The sequence below is a fragment of the Narcine bancroftii genome, chromosome 3 (genome assembly GCF_036971445.1).
Source record: "Narcine bancroftii isolate sNarBan1 chromosome 3, sNarBan1.hap1, whole genome shotgun sequence".
NCBI lineage: Eukaryota > Metazoa > Chordata > Chondrichthyes > Torpediniformes > Narcinidae > Narcine > Narcine bancroftii.
Window position 1 is genome coordinate 299,658,494 of NC_091471.1, and position 22,252 is coordinate 299,680,745.

The following is a 22,252-nucleotide window of genomic DNA, read 5'->3' on the forward strand; positions in this document are numbered from 1 at the left end:
TGGTGATAGGAGTTATTGAAATTCCTACCCCACTTTAGCCCCAGGATTATCAGTTACCACTGGATGTTCGTGGTGTGTTCTCCAGGAAGACTGGTCTAGAATAATTCCATGGAATCTCTGTTCTTTCTCCACTCCTTTCATTAATTCTCCAATCAGACACCCAATGGTTAAATACACCAAGCTATTGTAGGGATGGGGGAGCAAATTTATATGAGCATGGTTTGTGAATATATATTCTGGATCCGCAGGAAAGGGAAAGTTCAACCACTTCAAATCCTGTGGCTTTAAGGAGTCGTCCTTTCATGCTTAACGTGATATTAGGTTGACCAATGTCTTATTTGACTATATTGTGGAAATAATTTGAAATCCAAGATGGGGAAAGTGTTATAATTGTGACAGTGTCTAGTTTATAGCTCTGTTAAAATGTACTCTATCTCTCAAATGAACAGGAAGAGTATGTCCAGGAGGGAATAAAGTGGTCACCTATTGATTACTTCAACAATAAAGTTGTCTGTGATCTGATTGAAAACAAGGTAAGCCTTCACGCTGGCCTTCTTTGCTCGAGGGATTGAATCTAAAAGCAGGGAGGTTCTGCTGCAGCTGTACGGGGTACTGGTGAGGTCCCACCTGGAGTAATATAAAATCAAAATGCTAGAGAAACTCGACAGCACAAACAGTGTGCTTTAAATAGAAAAGATAAAGGTATGTTTCAGACTTGAGCCCTTCATAAAGGTATGGAAAAGATGTCAGCAGGTGTCCAAACAAAAAGGTGAGAGGTGGGGAGAGGATTATGGTCCTATAGGCAGGAGAATATAGGTGGAGAAGGGAGGGAGGGCACAGCAGTAGGGAGAGGGAGGAGGGATAGCTCAGTGAATAGAGAGGGAAGAGGGAAAGAAGACAAGGGGAAGGGAGGGGGGTGGAGAATGGAGAGTAGGTTAGCAGAAACCAGAGAAGTCAATGTAAATGCCATCCGGCTGGAGAGGGCCCAGATGGAAAATCAGGTGTTTCTCTTCCAATTTATGGGTGGTCTTGGTGGGATTCTACATGAGGCCATGTACAGACATATGAATATGGGAGTGGGAAGCAGAATTGAAATGATTGGCTACTGGGAGATCTCTGTCACTGATGCGGACAGAGCGAAGGTGCTCAGCAAAGCAGTCTGTGACCAGTCTCTCTAATGGAGAGAAAGCCACAAAGGGAGCAGATGCAGTAGCTCACTCGTGGGGATGCATGGTGAAGGGTTACTTCATTTGAAAGGCCTATTGTGGCCCCAATCTGTGGTGAGGGAGGAGGTGAGGGCACTTCCAGCAGCCATAGATAAAGGTGCCGGGGGGGGGGGGGGGACAATTTGTGGGGAGGGATGAGTACATGAAGGAGTCACGGAGGGAGTGGTCCCTATGGAAGACAGAGAAGGGAGGAGAAGAGAAGATGTGTTTAGTAATGGGATCATGTGGTAAGTGCTGGAAATTCTGGAGGATCATGTGTTTGATGCAGAGGCTGGTGGGATGATAGGTAGAACAAGGGAATACTGTATTAGTTGCATTTAAGGGGATAAGGGGCCAGGGCAGATTATCAGAAAATAGAGGAGATGTGAGTGAGGGCTGAGTTGATGCTGGTGGAGAGAAGCTACGTTTGTGGAAGAAGGCGAACATTTCAGATGATCTTACAACATGATCCAACTACCAGACACATCTTGGGAACAGATGCAGCAGCCCGGAGAAATTTCGAGAAGGGAATGGAAACCTTGCAGGGGACTAGGTGTGAGTAAGTGTAGTCAAGGTTGTTGTGGGAGTTGGTGGGCTTGTAAAATATGTCTCCTGAGACAGAGTCTGAGAGATCCAGAAAGGGTAGAGTGTTGTTGGAGGGGGACCAGGTGAATTTGAGATCGGGGCAGAAGTTGGTAGCGAGGTGAATGAAGCTCATCACAGATGCAAGAGGCAACCCCAATGCAGTCTTGAATATAGTGGAGGAAGAATTGAGAGGTCTTGCCTGTGTAGGCTTGCAGCATGGATTGCTCCACAAAACCCATAAACGGACAGGCATAGCTGGGACCCTTGCGGATACCCATGGCTACTCCTTTGATTTGAAGGCATTGAGATAAGTCAAAATAGAAGTTGTTTAGAGTGAGGGAAAGTTCTGCCAGGTGGATAGAGGAAGTGGTGGTAGAGGGTGGCTGGTCAGGACTCTTGTCCAGAAAGAAGTAGTGCTTTGGGACCTTCTGTCTGGGAGATGGAAGTGGAAATGGTTTGGATATCTATAGTAAAAAATGAAGTTCAGGGAATTAGAACCTGGAGTGATGGGTCTCCTCACTAGAAAAGGGAAATACTGACTTTGGAGAAGGTACAGAGGAAGTTTACCAGGATGATTCCAGAGATGAGGTGGTCATCCAATGAGGAGAGATTGAGTTCCCTGTAACGACACTTGTTGGAATTCAAGGGAATGAGAGGGAACTTAGAGAAACATAGAAAATTGTGAAAGGGATAGACAAGTTCGAGTCAAGATGGTTGTTTCCACTAGTTTGTGAGACTCAAACCAAGGGACAGAGCCTTAAGGTTGGGATGGAGGTGCAGAGGAACTTCTTTTCCCAGAGAATAGTGAATTTGTGGAATCCTTTCCTCAAAGAAGAGGTAGAGGTTGCCTCATTAAATATACTTAAGACTGAGTGAGATAGATTTTTGCAGAGTAGGTAAATTAAAAGTTGGGGGGAAAAGGCAGGGAGATGGAGCTGAGTCCACAGCCAGATCTTACTAAATGGCTGAACAGGCTTAATGGGCCAGGTGGCCAACTCCTGATCCTATTTCTTATGTCACTTTCCTAAATAAAGATCAAAGACACTGAACTAATTAGGGCAGCATCAGTAGAGACAGTGTTTTTATTAATTTCATTATGAAAACTTATCAAAATATTCCACATGGAAACAAAGGATGTCTCGTATGTTTTTAAACCAACCTCATCAAGGTTCTGGAGGTGAAATTTAGTGGATGTTGGGAAGACCTGCTTCGTGAGATAAAACATAAGGATGAGAGAGGCTGTGCGATCTGGCCATAATGGGAGATAATTATCTGGAAGACCTTTATTCATATACTCTGGCTTCCTTAGCAAGCCTTTATAAGGAGTGGCCTTCCCTTGCAATTTCAGTGGTGATGATGGTGTTGGGTGAAATGCTTCTTCAGAATCAGATAAAGTACTGAAGATCCTCATTTTGCAGTGCAGGAGAGCACTTATGTGATTCAAAATTCCTTTATTGTCATGTAGTAGTACAGAATAATTAATATTACATGAAATTGCCTGCCGTAAGCCAGTCACCATGTGTGTGGTCTGACATTCCTTACAGTACGATAGAAAGAGAAGCCAAAGAGAGTCCCTTCGGAGACATTGAATGTCCGTGGGTTTGCGTCCAACATTCCCACAGCCGCACAGAGCTCCAGATCCAAACCTCGAACATGATCAGGAAGCCTTCAGTGCCTGAGGCTCTTTTGGAGCCCTTCCTGCCCTCATTATTTGGAGATGATCTCTGAGCTAAACTCATCGTAGGTTTGCAGATAAATGTCCTTCAGTGGGGACCAGACTCAATTTGTAACAAACCATTTTAACAAGAATCAGAATTTATTGTCATGAACAAGCCACAAAATTCATTGATTTGTGGCAGCGTCACAGTGCGAACATTCATATAAACCACCTAACAAAAATGGTGCATGAAAGGTCAAAGTAAGGCAGTGTCTTTGGTTCATTGATCTTTCAGGAATCTGATGACAGTGGGGAAGAACCTGTCCTTGTGCCACTGAATGCTCATCTTTAGGCTTCTGTACCTTTTTCCCGATGGTAGCAGAGTGCCTCTAAAGATCAAATCTGTAGATGATGGTCTTTGGAGCAAACAGTAATGTGCTAAGAGAATTCATGGGCTGAGCAGCATCTGTGTGGGAGATGATCGATGTTTTGAGTCTTGACACTGCATCGGTTTGGGTTTTGACCATGACAGAGTACTGTGGGTGTTATACAGTTTTTAGATTCACGTGGAATTAACATCCTCTGGATGACATTTCCTGATCACAAAGAGGCCATGTAGTAGGATCATGGCTGATCTATTTTTCTTCAATGGTTCTCCATTCCTCCATCTTTCAAATATTTATCCATCTCCACCTTAAATCTATCCAATGCCCAGCCTCCATCGACCTCAGGGCCACAGTCTCATTCCCCCACTGAGGAAAGACATTTCTGTACTTTGGTCCCACGTTAATGACTGTTAATTCACACCAGTGGATGCTGGAAGCTCCTTGTTGGGTTCTGCAGTTGAGGCAACTGAAGGGATCTTCCCCCCCCCCCCCCCCCCCACCATCCATTCCTCAGTGTGCACAGTGGAATTTGTGCTCTTCTTTCCAGAGTCCGCCTGGAATTATGTGTGTCCTGGATGATGTCTGTGCGACAATGCATGCCACAGGAGAAGGGGCGGATTCAACACTATTGCAGAAACTCCAGGCTGCAGTGGGAGGTCATGATCACTTTAACAGCTGGAACCAAGGCTTTATAATCCATCACTATGCTGGAAAGGTAACTATTCTTGCACAATCCAGGGTTTCAATTGAACTAATACTCCTCCTGCATTGGTATTTGACTATCACATTTCTTCCACTTCCATTTCCCTTTAACTGTTTGATTGAACCTGATTGAAACTGAGGAAAAAAATCCATTGTAAATCTTGATTCACAATTGTGACGGAATATGTTGTGTTTTACATTGTATATAGATATGTTTTGGGGAGATAAAGTGTGACAGGGTTTTCAGTGTAGGTCAGATACCAGCACTTCAAAACAGACCTCAGTTAAAATAATGGAGCTCTGTTCAAGCCAGACATGCCAGCTCTGAGGGCCTTTGCAAAAGTTTTGGGGAGTGCCTATAGAGACTTCACTAATGGATTGTTGTTTTGAAAAGCAACAGATGAAAGAACTCGTCAGTCTAAGAGGGTTAGGTGGAGCAAGCAGAGAGAGTAAAACAGGCTTTTCTCTGTGTATGTGTAAGAGAGAGAAAGAGAGATCAGTTCTGCAGTTCTTACAGTTCAGCAGCAGCTGGGACTGGAACAGGACAAGCTGGCAAGTTTGTGAAAAAACCCCATTTTGAAGATGGGTGTGAGTGGTCAAAGCCCTCGTGGTCCATACAAGAGGAGAGAATTGGTTGCCTAATGTTTCACTTGAAATAAAGGGAAACAAAAAGGAACACTGTGGTGACCTGAAAAAAAGAGGTTATCATCTGGAAAACCCTGATGGGACAAGTTTCTTCAGCAAGACACTGACGTGGCTGATTAAAAGGGATCAGTTTGTGTCCAGCAAACAACAAATCTCTCTATGAAAACTGGCAAGAACCTTCCTGAGTGGTAACCATTTACCTTTCAAGCACCAAAGCCTGGTGAACTTTATAAATGTTCTATTCTGTGCACAGTATAAGAATTTCCTGCAACCAGTGAACTTGGAGGAATGAGAAGTGAGACTGGACTGTGAATCAAAGAACTTTTCTGAATATACTCACACATTACATACACGTGCGCTTAGAATTAGAAGAGGGTTAAGTTAGTTAAGTTAATAGTAATGAGTTAGAGTTTGATCCTGTTTTCATGTTTAAAGATAATTAAAAGCAACTTTTGTTTAAGTAACCATTTGTCTTGGTGAATATCTATTGCTGCTGGGTTTTGGAGTCCTCTGGGCTCATAACAAAATTAATTCCGCTAACCTCAAGCCGAGAGGAAGTTCAATGAGATGAAAGGTACAAATTACTCATTGAAGCAATGAACAAAAGAAACAACAAAGGATGTCTGAAACTCAAGACCACCACATGGGAGAGATAATACCACATGAAGCATCGTTGGGTGATGCATTGTACAATGCTGTGACAAATGTTGTCCACTCTCCAAGTCATTGTCAGGTTTAATGTTCCTCAGGCAGGGAAGTAGTGGACTAGTTAGATTCCAGCTCTACACCTCACCATCTTGCACCCATCTTTAAATGTTGGGTCAACCGAGTTGTGGTAGGATTAGCGAGCTTCCACCAAACACAGTTGATCAAAACACAAAGCTTACACACAAAGGAAGTTCACTAGTGAGATGCGCTTCCATGTTACTGGGATTTGTGGTCACCACACATGACTGCAGGAGGCCAAGTCATTTAGTAGATTTGAAGCAGAGTTTGGTAGATTCTTGATAGTGAGGGTTGACAAAGGTTATGGGGAGAAGGCAGGAATATTGGGTTGAGGAAGAATACAACAGCCATGATTTGAAATATGGAGCAGACTCGATGGGCTGAATAGCTTAATTCTGTTCCTACATCTTGTGGTTTAAAGTGAAAAATCTGCAAGGAGAGAAACTTGGACAAAACGTAAAATTCATGAGGAAAGAAATGTGAGAAACTCATTTACCCTTTGGATATAGTAATACCCCTTCCATGAGTGGGCCACTGGTCTTCCTTGTTCCAATGTAGAGGGTGGGCTCAAGGAATGTTGGTGGGTTTTTAGCATCCTAACTTTCCCATGAGACTTCAATCCCCCTGTGATTTCAGGGGGAATTACTTATAGTAGGAGAGAGACCTGCACGCCATAAGCATGAGGGTCACTACACACAGCCAGGGAGGCCAGAGGAAAGGGAGCGTTAACTTCCCAGGGAGCTTACTTCTGAGGTTTGTTTAAATTATTTCACTGCAGGTGTCCTACGATGTAAACGGATTTTGTGAGCGCAACAGAGATGTCCTCTTCACCGATTTGATCGAGCTAATGCAAACCAGTGAATAGTAAGTAGGTTATTAACTCTCCATTACTTGCATTTATGGGAAGATGTTCTCATTGGTTTCAACTTCTGAATACTCTAGGGATGTTGATTCTCTTGTAATGTGTTAGTTATTTTTATACCAGTACTCTGAGATCGGTGTAAATGATTCTCACACCTAATCACTATAAAATCACATTGCATGTACTCTCTGTTCCTCAATTTAATTCACGATAATGTATCAGGAAAATTAATGTCAAGTGTTCAGATCAAATTATCATCCACTAACATCAGACAGATGTTATCTTCCATGATATTTCCACCAATATGAAATGTGAACTATGTAGAAACCATGCGCATTACAGTCAAAAAGACTTCTCAGCCTAAATGATCTCAAAATTGGTTTAAGTCACAACTGTCCAAAATGTTTATTTTGTTGAAAATATTCCATCATCCTCAAAAATATTCATGGTGAGAGGATACATTATACAGAGGTGGAGAAACACTGGACTGGATCTGTGTAAAGATCTATACCAGATCACGGGTCTAAGGTCTGTCTCCACCTGATATATATGGTTGGTATTTCTGTCGTAAGCACCTCTGGGATCTGGCTTCAAATCAATATTACCAATTGAGCTGCATGCCCTCTGAGGCAGCTTCTACTCTTGTGTGATATAATCCCCTCAACCAGGATGGAGTTGTACCATTTTACATCCATAGATTCCCTTGTGATTCAGTGCATGATGTATGAACATCCAACAACGTGCCCAAAATTCTCCCTCCACGCTTTTCATTGACTTTGTTGTACATCCAATGGAATGTCTCAGAATTGAGTCTGTCTTGGAGCATGGAATACCTGGTCACTATTGGGAGCACCATTGACTGAAAACAATGACAATTGACATGGTGGATCTTGAACCTGGTCAGGTGGGGGAAAACAGTAACCACAACTCCCTGACCTCAGCATAGCTATGGACAAGGATAGATATAGACAAAATGGGGAAGTGTTTATTTGGGACAAAACCAATTACATTGGGATTTGGCATTAACTGGGGAGAGCAAATTGGAAACAGATGTTCTCAGGGGAGGAATTTAAGGGACCACTTGTGTCGGGTTCTAGATAGGTTTAACCCACTGAGACAGGGAACACATGTAAGGAACCCTAGTTGACAACTAATTAAGAGGAAGGATACACAAGGTTCAGGAAGCCAGTCGGGAAGGGCTCATGAAAATGATATGGTAGTTAAGAATGAACTTATGAAAGGAGTTAGGAGAGCTAGAAGGGGGCACAAGAAGACCTTGGCAAGCAGAATTAAGAAAAATCCTAAACTGTTCTTTGCATACATGAAGAAGGATGACTTAGAGTGAAGATAGGGCCACTTAAGGATAAAGGATGGAACGTGTGCCTGGAGGCAGAGGAAGTAGGAGAGGTTGTAAATTAAGATATTGCTTCTGTTTTCACCAGAGACCGGGACCTTGGTCAATGTGATGTCAGTATCAAACAAGCATATGTGCTGGATTATGTTGTGGTTAAAAAGGAAGAAGTGAGATTCATAAGTCCCTGGGACCAGACATTATATACCCCAGGTTACTGCAGGAAGTGAGAGAAGAGATTGTTGGGGCTTTGCATCCTCCCTGGCCACAGGAGAGGTAGTAGAGGATTGGAGAATGTTATATGTTGTCCCATTTGTTTAAAATGTGATTGAGAGAATCCTGGGAATTATAGACCAATGAGTCTTACATCAGTGGTGGGCAAACTATTGGAGAGGTTTCTTAGGGGCAGGAGTTATGAGCATTTAGAGAAGCTAAATATCACCAGGATATTCAGCATTCCCCACAAGCCTAATTGAGGTTTTTGAAGTGACAAAAGAAATTGATGAAAGTAGGGCAATAGATGTGTTGTATATTGATTTTAGTAAGGCATTTGATGATTCCCCCATGGTAGACTCATTCAGAAAGTCATGAGGCATGGGATCCATGGAACCTTGGCTGTGTGGATTCAGAATTGGCTTGACTGCAGAAAGCAGTGGATATTAAAGGATGGAACATATTCTGCCTGGTGGTCAGTGACTAGTGGAGTTCTACAGCGATTTGTTATATGACCCCTGAGCTTTGTGATTTTTATTAATGACCTGGATGAACAAGTGGAAGGATGGGTGCTGATGCCACAAAAGTTGTAGTGGATAGTGTTGAAAGTTGTGTTAAAATAGGATGTAGACAGGATGCAGAATTGGATGGAGAAGTGCCAAATGGAGCTTAATGTGGATAAGTGTGAAGTAATGTATTTTGGAAGGTCAAACTTGAAAATGGAGTACGTGGTTAATGGTAGGATTCTTACAGTGTGGAAAAACAGAGGGACTTTGGAGTCCAAATCGACAGATCGCTCAAGGTTGCTGTGCAGGTTCATCAGATATTTAAGAAGATTTATGGTATGCTGGCCATCATTAATTGGGGATTGAGTGCAAGAGCTGTGAGTTAATGTTGCAGCTCTATAAAACTCTGGTTAGACCACACTTGGAATATTGTGTTCTGTTCCAGTTGCCTCTATACAGGATGGATCTGGAAGCTTTGGAGAGGATGCAGAAATTTACCAGGATGTTGCCTGCATTGAAGGATGTGTCTTATGAGGCAAATTTAACAGAACTATGGCTTTTCTCTTTGGAGCAAAGAAGGTCTTAATAGAGGTCTACAAGAACACGAGAGGCACCTTTTTCCTAGGTGACTGTACCCAATACCAGAAGACATCTGTACAAAGTGTGGGGAGGAAAGTTTAGGGAGACATCAGAGTAGGATTTTTTTGCACAGAATAATAGGTACTGAAATGCATTCCCAGGGATGGTGGTGGAGGCTGGTACTATAGGGACATTTAAAAGACTCTTATGGGGGTTGCAAGAAAAATATGGGTGTGATGGAGAGAAGGTTTGGATTGTTGAGTAGGTTTACATCAATCGATACAACATCTATGGGCCAAAGGGGCTGTACTATTGTTCACTCTGTTTTGGTGAGTTTAATTGTTTGAGAATTCATTGTTGGTTGGTACTTTCTCTTCCCTTGTCTGATGTCTCCCAAACTTGCCTCCCCCTCTTGTTTTACACCACAGATTCCCAAAGTGCTCCAACTGCCCTGTCTCTACAGGTCTGTCAGAGAAATGTTTTTTTTTCTCTTTATTATTTAAAGGGTGAAAAACTACAGCATGCTGTTGTGCAGAGGGACTTGAGAGTGCTTGTGCATGAATCGCAAAAAGTTAGGTTGCAGGTACAGCAGGTTATTAAGAAGGCAAATGGAATGTTGGCCTTCATCGCTAGTGGAATTGAATTCAGGAGTAGGGAGGTAATGTTGCAACTGTATAAGGTACTGGTGAGGCCGCACCTGGAGTACTGTGTCCAGTTCTGGTCTCCATATTTGAGGAAGGATATACTGGCTTTGGAGATGGTCCAGAGGAGGTTTACTAGGTTGATCCCTGGGATGAAGGGGTTGACATGATGAAAGATTAAATCGTCTAGGATTGTATTCGCTCGAGTTCAGAAGAATGAGAGGAGATCTTATAGAAACATATAGGATTATGAAGGGTATGGATAGGATAGATGTAGGAAGGTTTTTTGAGCTGGCCGGGGAAACTAAAATGAGAGGACACAGTCTCAAGATTCGGGGGAGTAGATTTAGGACAGAGATGAGGAAAAATAGTTTTTCCCGGAGAGTGGTGAATGTTTGGAATTCTCTAACCAGGGAAGTGGTTGAGGCTGCCTCATTAAATATATTTAAAATTCGGTTAGATAAATTTTTATATGATAGAGGAATTAGGGGATATGGGGAGAAGGCAGGTAGGTGGAGTTAGGTCATAAATTAGATCAGCCATGATCGTATTGAATGGTGGAGCAGGCTCGATGGGCCATTTTTGGCCTACTCCTGTTCCTACTTCCTACGTTCCTATCCGTCCCTTCAAATGTAGGATTTTGCATTTCCTTCTCCATCACCAATTAGCGTCCTCCCTTCCACTCACCCTCTTTTGAATTCCCCTTTTGTTGAGATCATTCCTGATCTTCCATCTTCCTGCTCTACCCCCACATTCCTCGATCCTGTGTCTGCAGATGTACATATCTCCATTTAGAAGGAGCTCAATGACTAAGCCTCTGCAACTCTCTTGGGTAAAGTTGATGATAATGAGCTCATAGTCATACACATTGTGCAATGTACATATTCACCGAAAATTTTCTTGTTGCAGTATAACGATATTCCTAAATAGGTGCAAAAAACATGATAAATAATATTCATAGTACTCCTTGTGCAAGAAAAAAAAGATTTTACAATTAGGTAGATAATCCTTTTGTGGTGCAGGTGCAATCCCTGATTGATGTAACAAATGGAGGTTCCAGATCCTATTGGAAAGAAACTGTTCTTGAACCGAGAGCTATTGGTTTTCAAGCTTCTGTACCTTCTGACCAAAGGTAGCAGTAAGAAGAGGATGTAACCAGGGTGATGGGGAACTTTATAATGTTGGCTGCCTTCTTGAGGCAGCATCCTTACATAGTTGTCTTCACATAGATGGGAGGTCACTTAGAGTGTAGAACCACTTCCTTAGTTGCATAGCTAACCCCTTTATTCTTCCTGACCCTAGACTGTTGGCCCCTTTAAGATGTTTGTAAGTTTCAATGAAACATTCTCTCATTCTTCTAAATTCTGGTGTATACAGCAACAACCTCCTTAATCGCCAAATCTGTGATCCCTGAAACCAGTGTGGTGGATATCTGGCACATCTTAGGTGTGGAGACCAAACACTTCCATCTTCCTGAAATCCATTCCTTTAGCTGTAATTTTACTTCCTCCTACCTGGTGCACTCTGCACTATATCCTGTGCCCATGGAGAGCATGCTCACTCTGCACCGTCCTGTGTCCATGAAGAGCATCCTCACTCTCTACGACCTCTCATCATTAAGACCAGGGGTTTTCAAACTTTTTCTTTCCACTCACACACCACCTTAATCAATTCCTTTCAAATCGCAGAGCACTGATGGCATAGGATTACTTAAGGTGGTATGTGAGTGGAAAGAAAGTTTGAAAACCACTGATTTAGGCAGACTGCACATCAAAAGGCTCTTCTGGCCCACCAGGTCGTTCCACCCTAAGTAGACATTTAATGGACACTCACGGAATGGGTCACCTGACATTTTGCCACTCCCTGAAGCTGTGAAAACACTTGAGGGGTCAGTTTCTCTGTCTCTCCCTCGACTACAATCATACTCACATTTTCTTTTTATCCATATCTCAATCATTCTTTGCTGAGCTTTGAATTGATCCACTTTCCTAGCCTTTTGCATTTTTGGCAAGGATATAAACCTCTTTCATTGATATAAAACTATTTAATTTCTCCTGTCGGATTAATCATGTCCTCTTTGGGATTTTTGGCCTTAAAGGAAATAACAATTCATGCATTGTATCTTTCCATGCCTGTTCATTACTCCCATTTTCTTTATTTAGATTTGAGACCCTGGTTTCACTTTGAACCTCATCACCTTTGAACTGGGTCTAAATGTTATCATGTTATGATTATTTTTCCTCATTGGCCATTTGCAATTACATCATCAATTCTTCCTCACTGCACAAACCAGGTGCAAAATAAACTTTTCTCCAGTTAGATTCTTAACATCCACAAAACATTATCTATCAATGTAATTAATTCATCTTTCTTTTACAGCAAATTTGATTTGTCCAATTTTTATGTATATAACACTTCCCCACATTTGGAGCATCACCTGTTTTGTTTGTTGGAAGTTCTAGTTAATGCTGCACACCCACTAACAATCACAGTCTGCTGTGAATTACTGCCACCCATCTTTTCTTTCCTTTGGCTCAGGTCGATTCTAATCTCAATAAAGGAAAGAAGGGAGTCCCTTCAGAGTAATTGAGTACTGTGGATTTGCCTCTAGCACATCCACAGCCTCTGCAGCCACTCAGACTCCTGTTCGATTCATCGACAACCTGAACTCCAGATGTAAACCTCCGATGTGATCAAGGCCATTCAGGAAACCTTACCCTCAGCACTCTCTCTCTCCCCCCCCTCCCTTTTCCTCTCCCTCTATCTTCCTCTTTCTCTGTTTCTTTGAGTTAAAGAAGAATATATTCATGCAAGAAGCTTTCAGTGAGGGCAACGATGTCAGTTTTAATACTGGAGAGGTGACATTGGGGCCCTGGTGAGGTGGGTCTGAGTTACTTGTGGAAGGAACTGATGTCTCTGGAAACAGGGTCGGCAACAAAGGATTGGCATTTGATGCTTGTGATCACATGCCTGATACCTGTGAGAGATTTGGGCCTTTCCTCCTGGAGCCTGAAAGAATAAGAAGCGAAGCCACTGAACCAGGGGTGAACAGTTCCTGTGTTCCCTAGTTCCTGGAATTGGCAGAAGGCATCAGGAGCAAGTTGGAATATGATTCCCTCATTCAGAGAGGACTAAACATTTGGAATTCTTTACCTGACAGAGATTGGAACTCAGTTGCTGAGTTCCTCAAGGCAGAAACCGAATGATTTTGCGATGCTTAAAACAAATGATTTGGAATTGGTGTTGGAAAATGGTGCTGAGGTAATAGTGCAGGTGTGATGGACTGAATGGCCTTTGCCTGCTTCTATCTCTGATCTCCCGTCAACTACACCTGTCACTCTGTTCAGAAGGGGACTGAATGTTTTTAGTCGGCAAGGCAGAGGAACAAGCCACTGCTAGGGATGTTGAGGGCTGTGTGGGACTGCCTGTGGCAGACACTAAATGACAGGACATGCTGATCTTCTTTTAATCTGTGGGGTGGTTCTTCTTCCAGCCCCTTCATTCAAACACTGTTCCCAGAGAACCTACAGAATGAGAAGAAAGGCAGACCAACCACGGCAAGCTCCAAGATTAAGGTAAAGCTCATGAGTTGCAATCAACGGTGTACACTGTCCTCAGCGGAGAGGTCAATGAGGCAGTGTTGTAGGTGCAGCACTCATGCCCTCGACTTTGTGCGCAGCAGAGAGCGGCGTGACGGCAAGTTCAGTGGCACAGCCACGCCCCCTACATCCCAGCAGGACCTCTCTCAGACCCAGTCTAGCCTGCTGTGGAGCCATCCCCACCAAGGGCTAGCTCCTGTCTGCCACCTGTCTGCTGTAGCATTCAGTGCCTCATGCTGCTCCCCTGCGAGACAGGCTGCAGCAGTTCCTGCCTCATCAAGCTGGTGTTTGAAAGAGCTCAGATTTAATGACATGAGAAATTAGTTTTGTGGTGGTTTAGCTCAATAATTATTTGATTAAGTAAGCCAGGCAGCTAGGAAACTAAAAGCTTGCATGATTTTCTGAAGGAAATGTGTGATTACTAATTATGGTTTATTATGAGTTATTTATTACTAATTAATTATTTTAGTTATCTTTTCCTCCTGCTTTGTTAAAGGTAGGGGGAGGATGTGGTGACTGTTGATGTAACAATTATTTATTTAATTTCTCCACTCCAGAAATTTGTAGGGGCCAGATCACAGAGAAGAAGGTCAATTAGGATTTTAATCATTTTAATTTAGGCATACCACATGGTAAAACAGGCCCTTTTGGCCGTCGTGCCTGTGCCACCCAATTAACCCAAATGATCTACAAACCCTGTACATTTTGGAGGGTGGGAGAAAACCGAAGCACCTGAAGGAAACTCGTGTCGACACGAGGAGAAAGTTGCAACATCTTACAGACAGCGTTGGATTCTAATTCTGGTCACTGGCACTGTAACAGCATGGCACTAACTGCACGCTAGCCATGGTGTAATGTGAATGATCGGGGAGTTGAGAGCTTGGGAGGGATGTGGGAGTAAAGAGCAGAGAGGAGTAGCTGAGGTGGCACATGGAATGATGAAGTAGGTTGGATGGGCTGAAGAGCATCCTCCTGCTCTCCTTTTCCCTTTCAGGCTGAGGCTGGGAGAAGCACGTCACTACGCCCTGTTTGAATCCATGTGTGTTTGTTGCTTGAGGGAGGCTGGTCTGAATCCTGGGCTTTGCCGCTTTTAATGTCACGTCCCATCACATCCCAAGGCCCGCCTGCAGTTGGAAATCCCAAGGGAAGCTGTGCCAGGGCCAGTGGCGGAGCTCAGGTGGGGTCGTGTAAATGGACCCATGAAACTCATTCCACAACTCATGCAGGCCCTGACCATGACCTTCCAGCAGCAGCAAATCAGATGCCTTGTCCTTGAGTGTGTCACTGGTTGGTGTAAAGCTGCACTCCAGCAGAGTAGAGGCAAGAAGGAAGCTCTGGTGAAAAGTCAAATGCTGCAGATGCTGGAAATCTGAGATAATATAAGAAAATGTTTGAAAGACTCAGCAGGCCAGGTAGCATCTGCGAGAACAAGGCGGGCAATGTTTGGAAAATAATTGAAATGTTTGTTTTTAAATTGTGGAGGGGGTTGGGAGAGGATTTCAACCAATTGTGTGGGCCATTGTATGTCCAAAGCAATAGACCAGTTGGGAGGCCTGTTGCTAAGTGCTCAAGCCACATGAAGATCAGGCAATGGAACCAACACAGAGAAACAGGTGTCCTTGCTCCTTCTGAATCAGATGGCTGAGTCTATACACCAGCCAAGCAGACTCCTGGGGTGGAAGAGTTTTGTGTTCCTTTCATGTGGAATTCATGAGCAGAGAAACTGCAGAATTATTTTAAATTGTTCATTCCTCCCCTCTGACTTAGAAACAAGCAAATGACCTAGTGGGCAGGTTAATGAAGTGCACTCCGCATTACATCCGCTGCATAAAACCCAACGAGACAAAGAAATCCAAAGACTGGGAAATGTGCAGGTACGTTTTGTTGGGTCATTTGCCTGATGACCCACCAAAGAACATTTGCTAGTGTGACAAGTCTCTTTCTCCCTCTGAACTCTCCAGAGAAGTCTCTGTGCATGTGGGGAAACGACAAAGAGTCTTGTATTTGGGCTGCACACGACCCCAGGGGGACTTTATGTGTAGGTCCACCTGATGAGGTTTGCTTTTTCTATCCACTGGATCAGTCAAGTAATATAGTAATCTGGCATCTAGGGGGTGAGCCCAGGACGTCGGGATTTCACCTCCGGAGGTGTCGTGGGTCTATCAGCGAAACAAGTGGAGTGCGCCTACTTGATAACCCAGTCGATGCCACCATTCACTTGGCTACCCCACAGATTCTAGGCAGCAAGTCTCAGGAATGCAATAAGGGATATTAACATCTAGTCCTACATAACATACCTTAAAATCAGAAAATCAGCCACGAAGGAACATTCCAGCTGCCTTGGATAAACAGTGTAAGGAATTTCCACAGACCTGAACTGGGAGGAGCTAGATTCAGTCCATAAAAATGGAAAATGCAAGAAACACTCAGGAGGTCAGGCAGCATTCATGGAGGGAGAACCAGAGTTAATGTTTTAGCTCAATCAACTTTGTCGAGAACAATGAATGAAGGGTCTTTGGCAGGAAATTTCCAAAGTTGTATATTACAGAAGTGGGTCCTCTGACCCAACTTATCCATGTTGGCCAAGCTAGTCCCATTTTTCTGCATTTGGCCACATCTCTCAAAACCTTTCCTATCCATATATCTGTCAAAATGTCTGTAAATCATTATAGTTATACCCACTTTTTCTGGAGCTCATTTCATGTGCCTGCCATCCTCTGCGTGAAAAAGGAGCCCTTCAGGTCTCTTTTAAATCTTACCTCTCTCACCAAAACCAATGCTGCCGAATTTTGGAATCCCTTGCTCTGGGGAAAACCTCAAATGATCTACCCTCAGTAGAACTCATAGGCTCTGTCTGTCTGCCGCCTGACTTGCTGTTTGTTTCCAACAATTTCTGACCAAAAGCTCACCAGTATGTTTGTGTGTTACATGTCCCCAGCATCTGAAGACTCCTGTTTAACCCCTTATGTTACTTTAATGTGTCCAAAATAGACGTTACTTTAATAATTGTGCCATTTGTTGATTCATAAAATAATGTGAATGAATGAGTGAAATCCTTCAGTTTAAACATTGGGGGGTTACCTGGATCGCTGTGCTACCAGCAATGGCCCAATTCCATTTCTTACATGCTGACGATTAATCTCCTTGAAAACAAGGTCAATCGACCAAATGCACGAGTACTGAGAAGCAAAAGCAAACCACTCGGCCTTGATAAAACAAGTTCCCTCCGCAGAAGCTTCAATCTCTTGATCAGGCAATAGAGGACAACCCTGAAGCCAAGATTCTTCTCACGTGGTTACATTGATATGAGGGCCAATATGATGACTGGATAGATGCTTTATTTTAAATTTAGACATATAGCATGGTAACAGGCCCTTTCGGCCCATGAGCCCTTGCTGCCCAATTACACCCAATTATCCTACTCCCCTAGTATGTTTTGAAGTGTGGGAGGAAACAGGAACAACCGAAAGAAACCTATACAGACACGAGGAGAACATAGAAACTCCTTACAGAGAGCGCAGGATTTGAAACCAAGTCCTGAATGCTGGGCAATGTAACAGCATTGTGCTAACCTCGCTACATTAATCCTATTCCCCTCCCCCCAACATTCCTCAACTTTTTTCTCTTCTGCCCTCCACCCATGACCACTTAGCTGTTCTCCTCTCCCTGCCCCTTCCCTCTTTCTCCCCACCTTTTTATTCAGGCACCTGCCTTCTTTCTGCTCATACCTTGATGAAAGGCTCAGGCCCAAAACATTGATCATATCTCTTTGCTGCTTTTAGTCATATCTAGACCTATTAAGTTTCACTGGCACTTTTGTTCATTGTGCTTCAACCACAGCATCTGCAAAAGTGTTGTTTATCTGCAATGAATTGCTCATCACATACATTACTGATGTGAATGTATCTGTATTTGGAAATGGTTTTGGTAAGCCCACATGTCTCGAACTAAAAGTCAAAATTCCTATTATTGACTGAGGAAATAATATTGTTTCTAACCTTTGTTTTCAAACCAAACTCTCTCAGAGTGAAGCATCAAGTTGAGTACCTAGGACTGAAGGAAAATATCCGTGTACGACGAGCTGGATTTGCATACAGAAGACCTTTCCCTAAATTTATACAGAGGTACCTTGTTTAAGCTTCTTACTGAGGCAGATCTCTCCTCTAATTGACACAGTGCTCTAACTAACAGAGAACTGGGGTTCCTTCATTGTCTTTACCCACAGTTGGAGAGTAATACCAATTCTGGGTGGGCATCTTTCTGGTGCTCTTATCACCAGATAAGCAGTGCTAGCCTGTGAGAGCAGAGGGTAAGTTTGTGAGATCAAATCCCTCCTGCTAAACTGGGAATGTAAGTGATGTGAAATAAATTACAATATAGACAAGAAAACTCCTGAACAGGTGTAAAACACTCTTCAATGAAGAGTGTTTGCTAACTTCACCCAGTCAAACCAAACAGTGACTCCAGACCACAATAATAGTTGACTCTTGTCTGCCTCGGAAGCACAACTTGGGTTCTGACGTTGCTGAGATTGTAGATATCCAGTGAAATAATAAATGGAAAAAAAAAAATTCCCTAAGCCTTCAACATTTTTGTAATGAGGGAAAGAAAAGATCCCAAAACTATCTCTCTGAACAAGTGTGTACATTTCTCCAAGATTTGCCCCAGCTGTATTTAGTCAATTATTTTTAATTTCCAGAGATTGAAGCATGATCTGGTCTAGTACAATCAGCTGCCTATCACGTGTGCTCAAACCAAACATACAGGAAGCGCACAGCAGGTCAATCAGCCTCTGTGGGAAGAGAAACAAGCTGACATTTCAGGTTGAGGACCCTTGGTCAGAGCAGTTCTGATGAAGGTTCCTCAACCTGAAATATTAGCTCTGTTTCTCTTCCCATAGCTGCCTGACCTGCTGAACATTTCCAGCATTTTCTGCTTTTATTTAGATTTCCGGTATTTGCAGTTTTTCTGTTCTTCAGTTATATTTTGTTGGCTTACTATCTTTGGTTAAGTTATGAGAGTTGCTTGAACTGTGAATTATTGGCCTGATTGTGTCACTGAATCCAGTGAGAGAACTTCTGGTGAGTTATCAGAACCTGGGGGAGCCTTCAGCTAGTTACCAAACCCTGGGGAATCTCTGTCTCATTAGTGAATAGTGGGGGAGTCTTCAGCAAACTCCAGTGCATGAGTTTGCTCACTCTGGATTCAGAGCCGGGGCACTGGGCCTGCTGGAGCTCAGATGCCAGTGATCGACAACCTCAGGTTTTTAGAAGAAATTTGTCACCAATTTTATAATTGAAAGTGAATTTTAAGAGACTAATGTGGTGAGATGTTTGCCCTGAAATGTACTTTTATTAAAAATCAGATCATCAATTTAATTATGAAAGTTTCATGATGGAATTTTCAGGCCAGACTCTTTGGAATGTGAGACCATCTCTGTAATAGTACCCTTGGCACTCAGTCTGGGCAGTTCCTCACCACACAGCCATAATTTGACAGTGGACTCAAGAATCTTTATACTGGAATTTGAAGCCAAGCGGTTTGTTCATTTACCTTTTCTTTTGCTCTTGTTGTAGATATTCCTTGATTTATGAGAGGCAAGTATTCCTGGCAGATATTTTGTGTGGTTGGAGAAAATGGTGTGAAATGTTTCCAGGGTATTTGGGTGCAGTGTGTTCCTTGTTAAAGATAGTCTGGGATACCCAAAATAGCTTCACAAATCAAAGACCCATCCAGAGAGAAAATCGTGTCAAAACCAACATTAGTGAGGCAAACATCTGTAAATCGAGTGATACTTGTAAATTAATCAAACCAATAATTAGCAAATTAGGCATATTTAAAATAAATGTAGTTTTTAATTTTGAGCAGTAGGTTTACTATTTTTAACTGTGTGTATGTTTATGATTGTTTGAGGTGTTCAGGGTGACTGGGTAGAGCCTAGCTTTGCCTGGGGACCACTGCAACAGGGATGGCCACAGGAATGATATCTCCCATGTCAGGGTGCAGCTACAACAGATCAGGACAACACTCTGAGGAGGTGTCGCACACTTCACCCATTACTCTCAGACAGCTGTCAAGTCATGGTGTGTGGGCACTTGAAGCAGTCAATTGTTCAAGGATTCAACTGAGGTGATTCTGTCCCACGTCTGCCAGTGGTATTGGGGTGATGGGTGGTGCCAGGATGTAAAGGGGCTTTGAAGAGGGTGTAGACCAACTGTATGAGTAGCAGGTAAAATTTGTGGAAATGTACAATCATCTACTTGGTGATTGGAACAGGAAAGCAGAGCATTCAGTAAATGGCTAGAGATCGTGGAGGCCTGATGTTCAGAGGAACCTGGTTGTGCAGTACTGACAAACCTGCCAGAGGGAGTGCCACAAAGAGCCATGTTGTTGTTCCTAGGATGGCATCTTTACTGATGAAGAGAGGTCAAATAGATTCAGAGAGAGGAGATCTCACTGAAACTTTACAAGGTTCTTACAGGATTTGATCTGCCCAAGGCTGGGGAAGGAGTCTGGAACCAGAGAGAAGTTTCAGAATAAGCGGCCAGTTGTTTGGTGTGAAGAAAAGATCTTCACTCAAAGGGTGATAAATCTTTGTAATTCTGCATTCAAGAGGCTCAGTCTTGATGTGTTGAAGAAAGAGACTTTGAGATTTCTGAATCTTGAGTTATGGAACAGGGGGTAGAGTCACGATCAAGGTGAATAATGGGACAGGTTCAAAGGGCTGAATGGACCCCTCCTGATTCTGTTTCTCATATTATTGTGAAATGTTTGTTTGCAACTCTACCTTGTTCAGCAACAGAGGGTTGCAAATGTGATTTCAAGTGACGAAACGATGATGCAGGTGAATTGCGGTGGATGGACACACTGAAATGTGTAACTGGTCAAACTCTGGTCACTGGGCTTACCGAGTTAAGTATGGGCTTGGGTATTGGAAATAGGATGTTTCTCAAAGTGTGACATAGAACAGAAAAGGTTTCGGTGTTTGCAGCAATGATGTGTACACACTAATGTGGAGCTTCCCTTTGACTAATGAATGTGGGGTATGTGCTGTGTCATGTTTACAGGTACGCTATCCTCACACCAGAGACCTGGCCCAATTGGCGTGGCGACGAGCGCCAAGGGGCTCAGCATTTGCTTCGTTCGGTCAACATGGATATTGACCAGTACCAGATGGGCAGAAGTAAAATCTTTATAAAGAATCCAGAATCAGTAAGTGATTGCTGTGGATAAAGTTCACATTGTTAATGAGCTGTTGATGGGTGCGGTTTGTCAACGGGTGTGGTTTTTTCAATGGGTGTTGGCTAATGGAGAGTAGCTTTGACTGACCATTCACCATATCGACCAGCAATCTGTACCACAACAGCAGTGCGAGTATAATAAACTAATATGTACACTAAGAGGTCTTGTCTCTCTGCAAGACAAACCTGGAAGGGTAGACTGTAGCTCTGGACTGCTTTATGTACAAGGTCACCGAGATGACCCCTGGTGCCCTAGTGGTGTAATTACATGTCTCAACACAATCCACCCATCCATCCGTGATCTCCCTCTCCTTTCCCTCCCACTCATCCACTTCTGTCGTTAATGATCCAATGTGGTGAAATTCCAGCTCTTCCTGTTGGAGGAAATGAGAGAACGGAAGTTTGATAGATTCGCAAGAGTCCTTCAGAAAGCGTGGCGGAAGTATATAGCATGGAGAAAGTATGAACAGATGAGAGAAGAAGGTAAGGCTTCTGGAATTGATTGCAAGTTAAATGTGGGTGAAGAATGTCAGACACCAGTTACTTGATTGGTCCAATTCACAGTGTGAAGCTGTGACAGATGTTCACTCTGTCTCTACCATGGCATTCCTCACTCAAGCAGCGTGGACAGGTGGAGTGTGGCCATCTGCAATTTCTCTGAAGGAGCTGTTGGTCTCCGCGCATTGAATTGTCTGTACTCAGCCCTGATGGTTCCCCTCTTCTTCCAGAACACAGCTCTATCGTTGAAGGATAGTCCAGTATCAGACAACCCTGAGCCTGGAACATCTGAAAACTGGGTTATCTTAGAGCTCCACCCAGTGATCCCAGTGCAGTCTCGACAGTAACTCCTTCCGTTCCTTCCAGAAATATGTTCTTCTTTTGTCATGGTCTTCTTGTGGGTTGTAATACAAATTACACATCTGCACTACCTACATTTATATAAACTCATAGATCCTTGATTCATGGCCTCTGACAACCTCTAGAGTCTAGACCAAACATCCATTCACAATTCCAGTTTCCAAGTGTCACATGCCACTATTTTATGCATCCTTCTGACAGCCTCTGCCCTGTCCTGGCACCAGCACTTTCTCCCTCACCCCTGCTCCCACTAGTGAGAGAAGCACATCCCAGAAAAGCCAGGTCACGGGGAAGCTAGACCCTGCCAACTCCATGCAGATATACTCTCTCTGTGCTCTCGCCATTTTCTTCCTTACCAGACCTGATGAACCACCTGTTGACAGTAGCAATGGAAGCTGCCTCCTGCCATCCTTGCAATGGATCCAGAATCTGACTCACACTCAAGCTTTTCTGTCACTGCATTGCTCCTTTTTCTAATCCCTTTTACTCTCTGTCC

At 43.3% G+C, this 22,252-nt stretch overlaps 1 protein-coding gene across 2 annotated transcripts in view; it reads left to right on the forward strand.

Annotated features, from left to right (window-relative positions):
- LOC138758976 (unconventional myosin-If-like) overlaps positions 1-22,252 on the forward strand; it is a 126,457-nt gene that overhangs the window by 65,993 nt on the left and 38,212 nt on the right. For both annotated transcript variants that reach the window (XM_069928671.1, XM_069928670.1), the window contains 8 exons: positions 450-533; positions 4,381-4,548; positions 6,685-6,770; positions 13,552-13,633; positions 15,425-15,531; positions 17,683-17,781; positions 20,725-20,869; positions 21,267-21,381. In XM_069928671.1, coding sequence (XP_069784772.1) covers positions 450-533; positions 4,381-4,548; positions 6,685-6,770; positions 13,552-13,633; positions 15,425-15,531; positions 17,683-17,781; positions 20,725-20,869; positions 21,267-21,381 — 886 coding nt within the window. The remainder of the gene's footprint in view (positions 1-449; positions 534-4,380; positions 4,549-6,684; positions 6,771-13,551; positions 13,634-15,424; positions 15,532-17,682; positions 17,782-20,724; positions 20,870-21,266; positions 21,382-22,252) is intronic.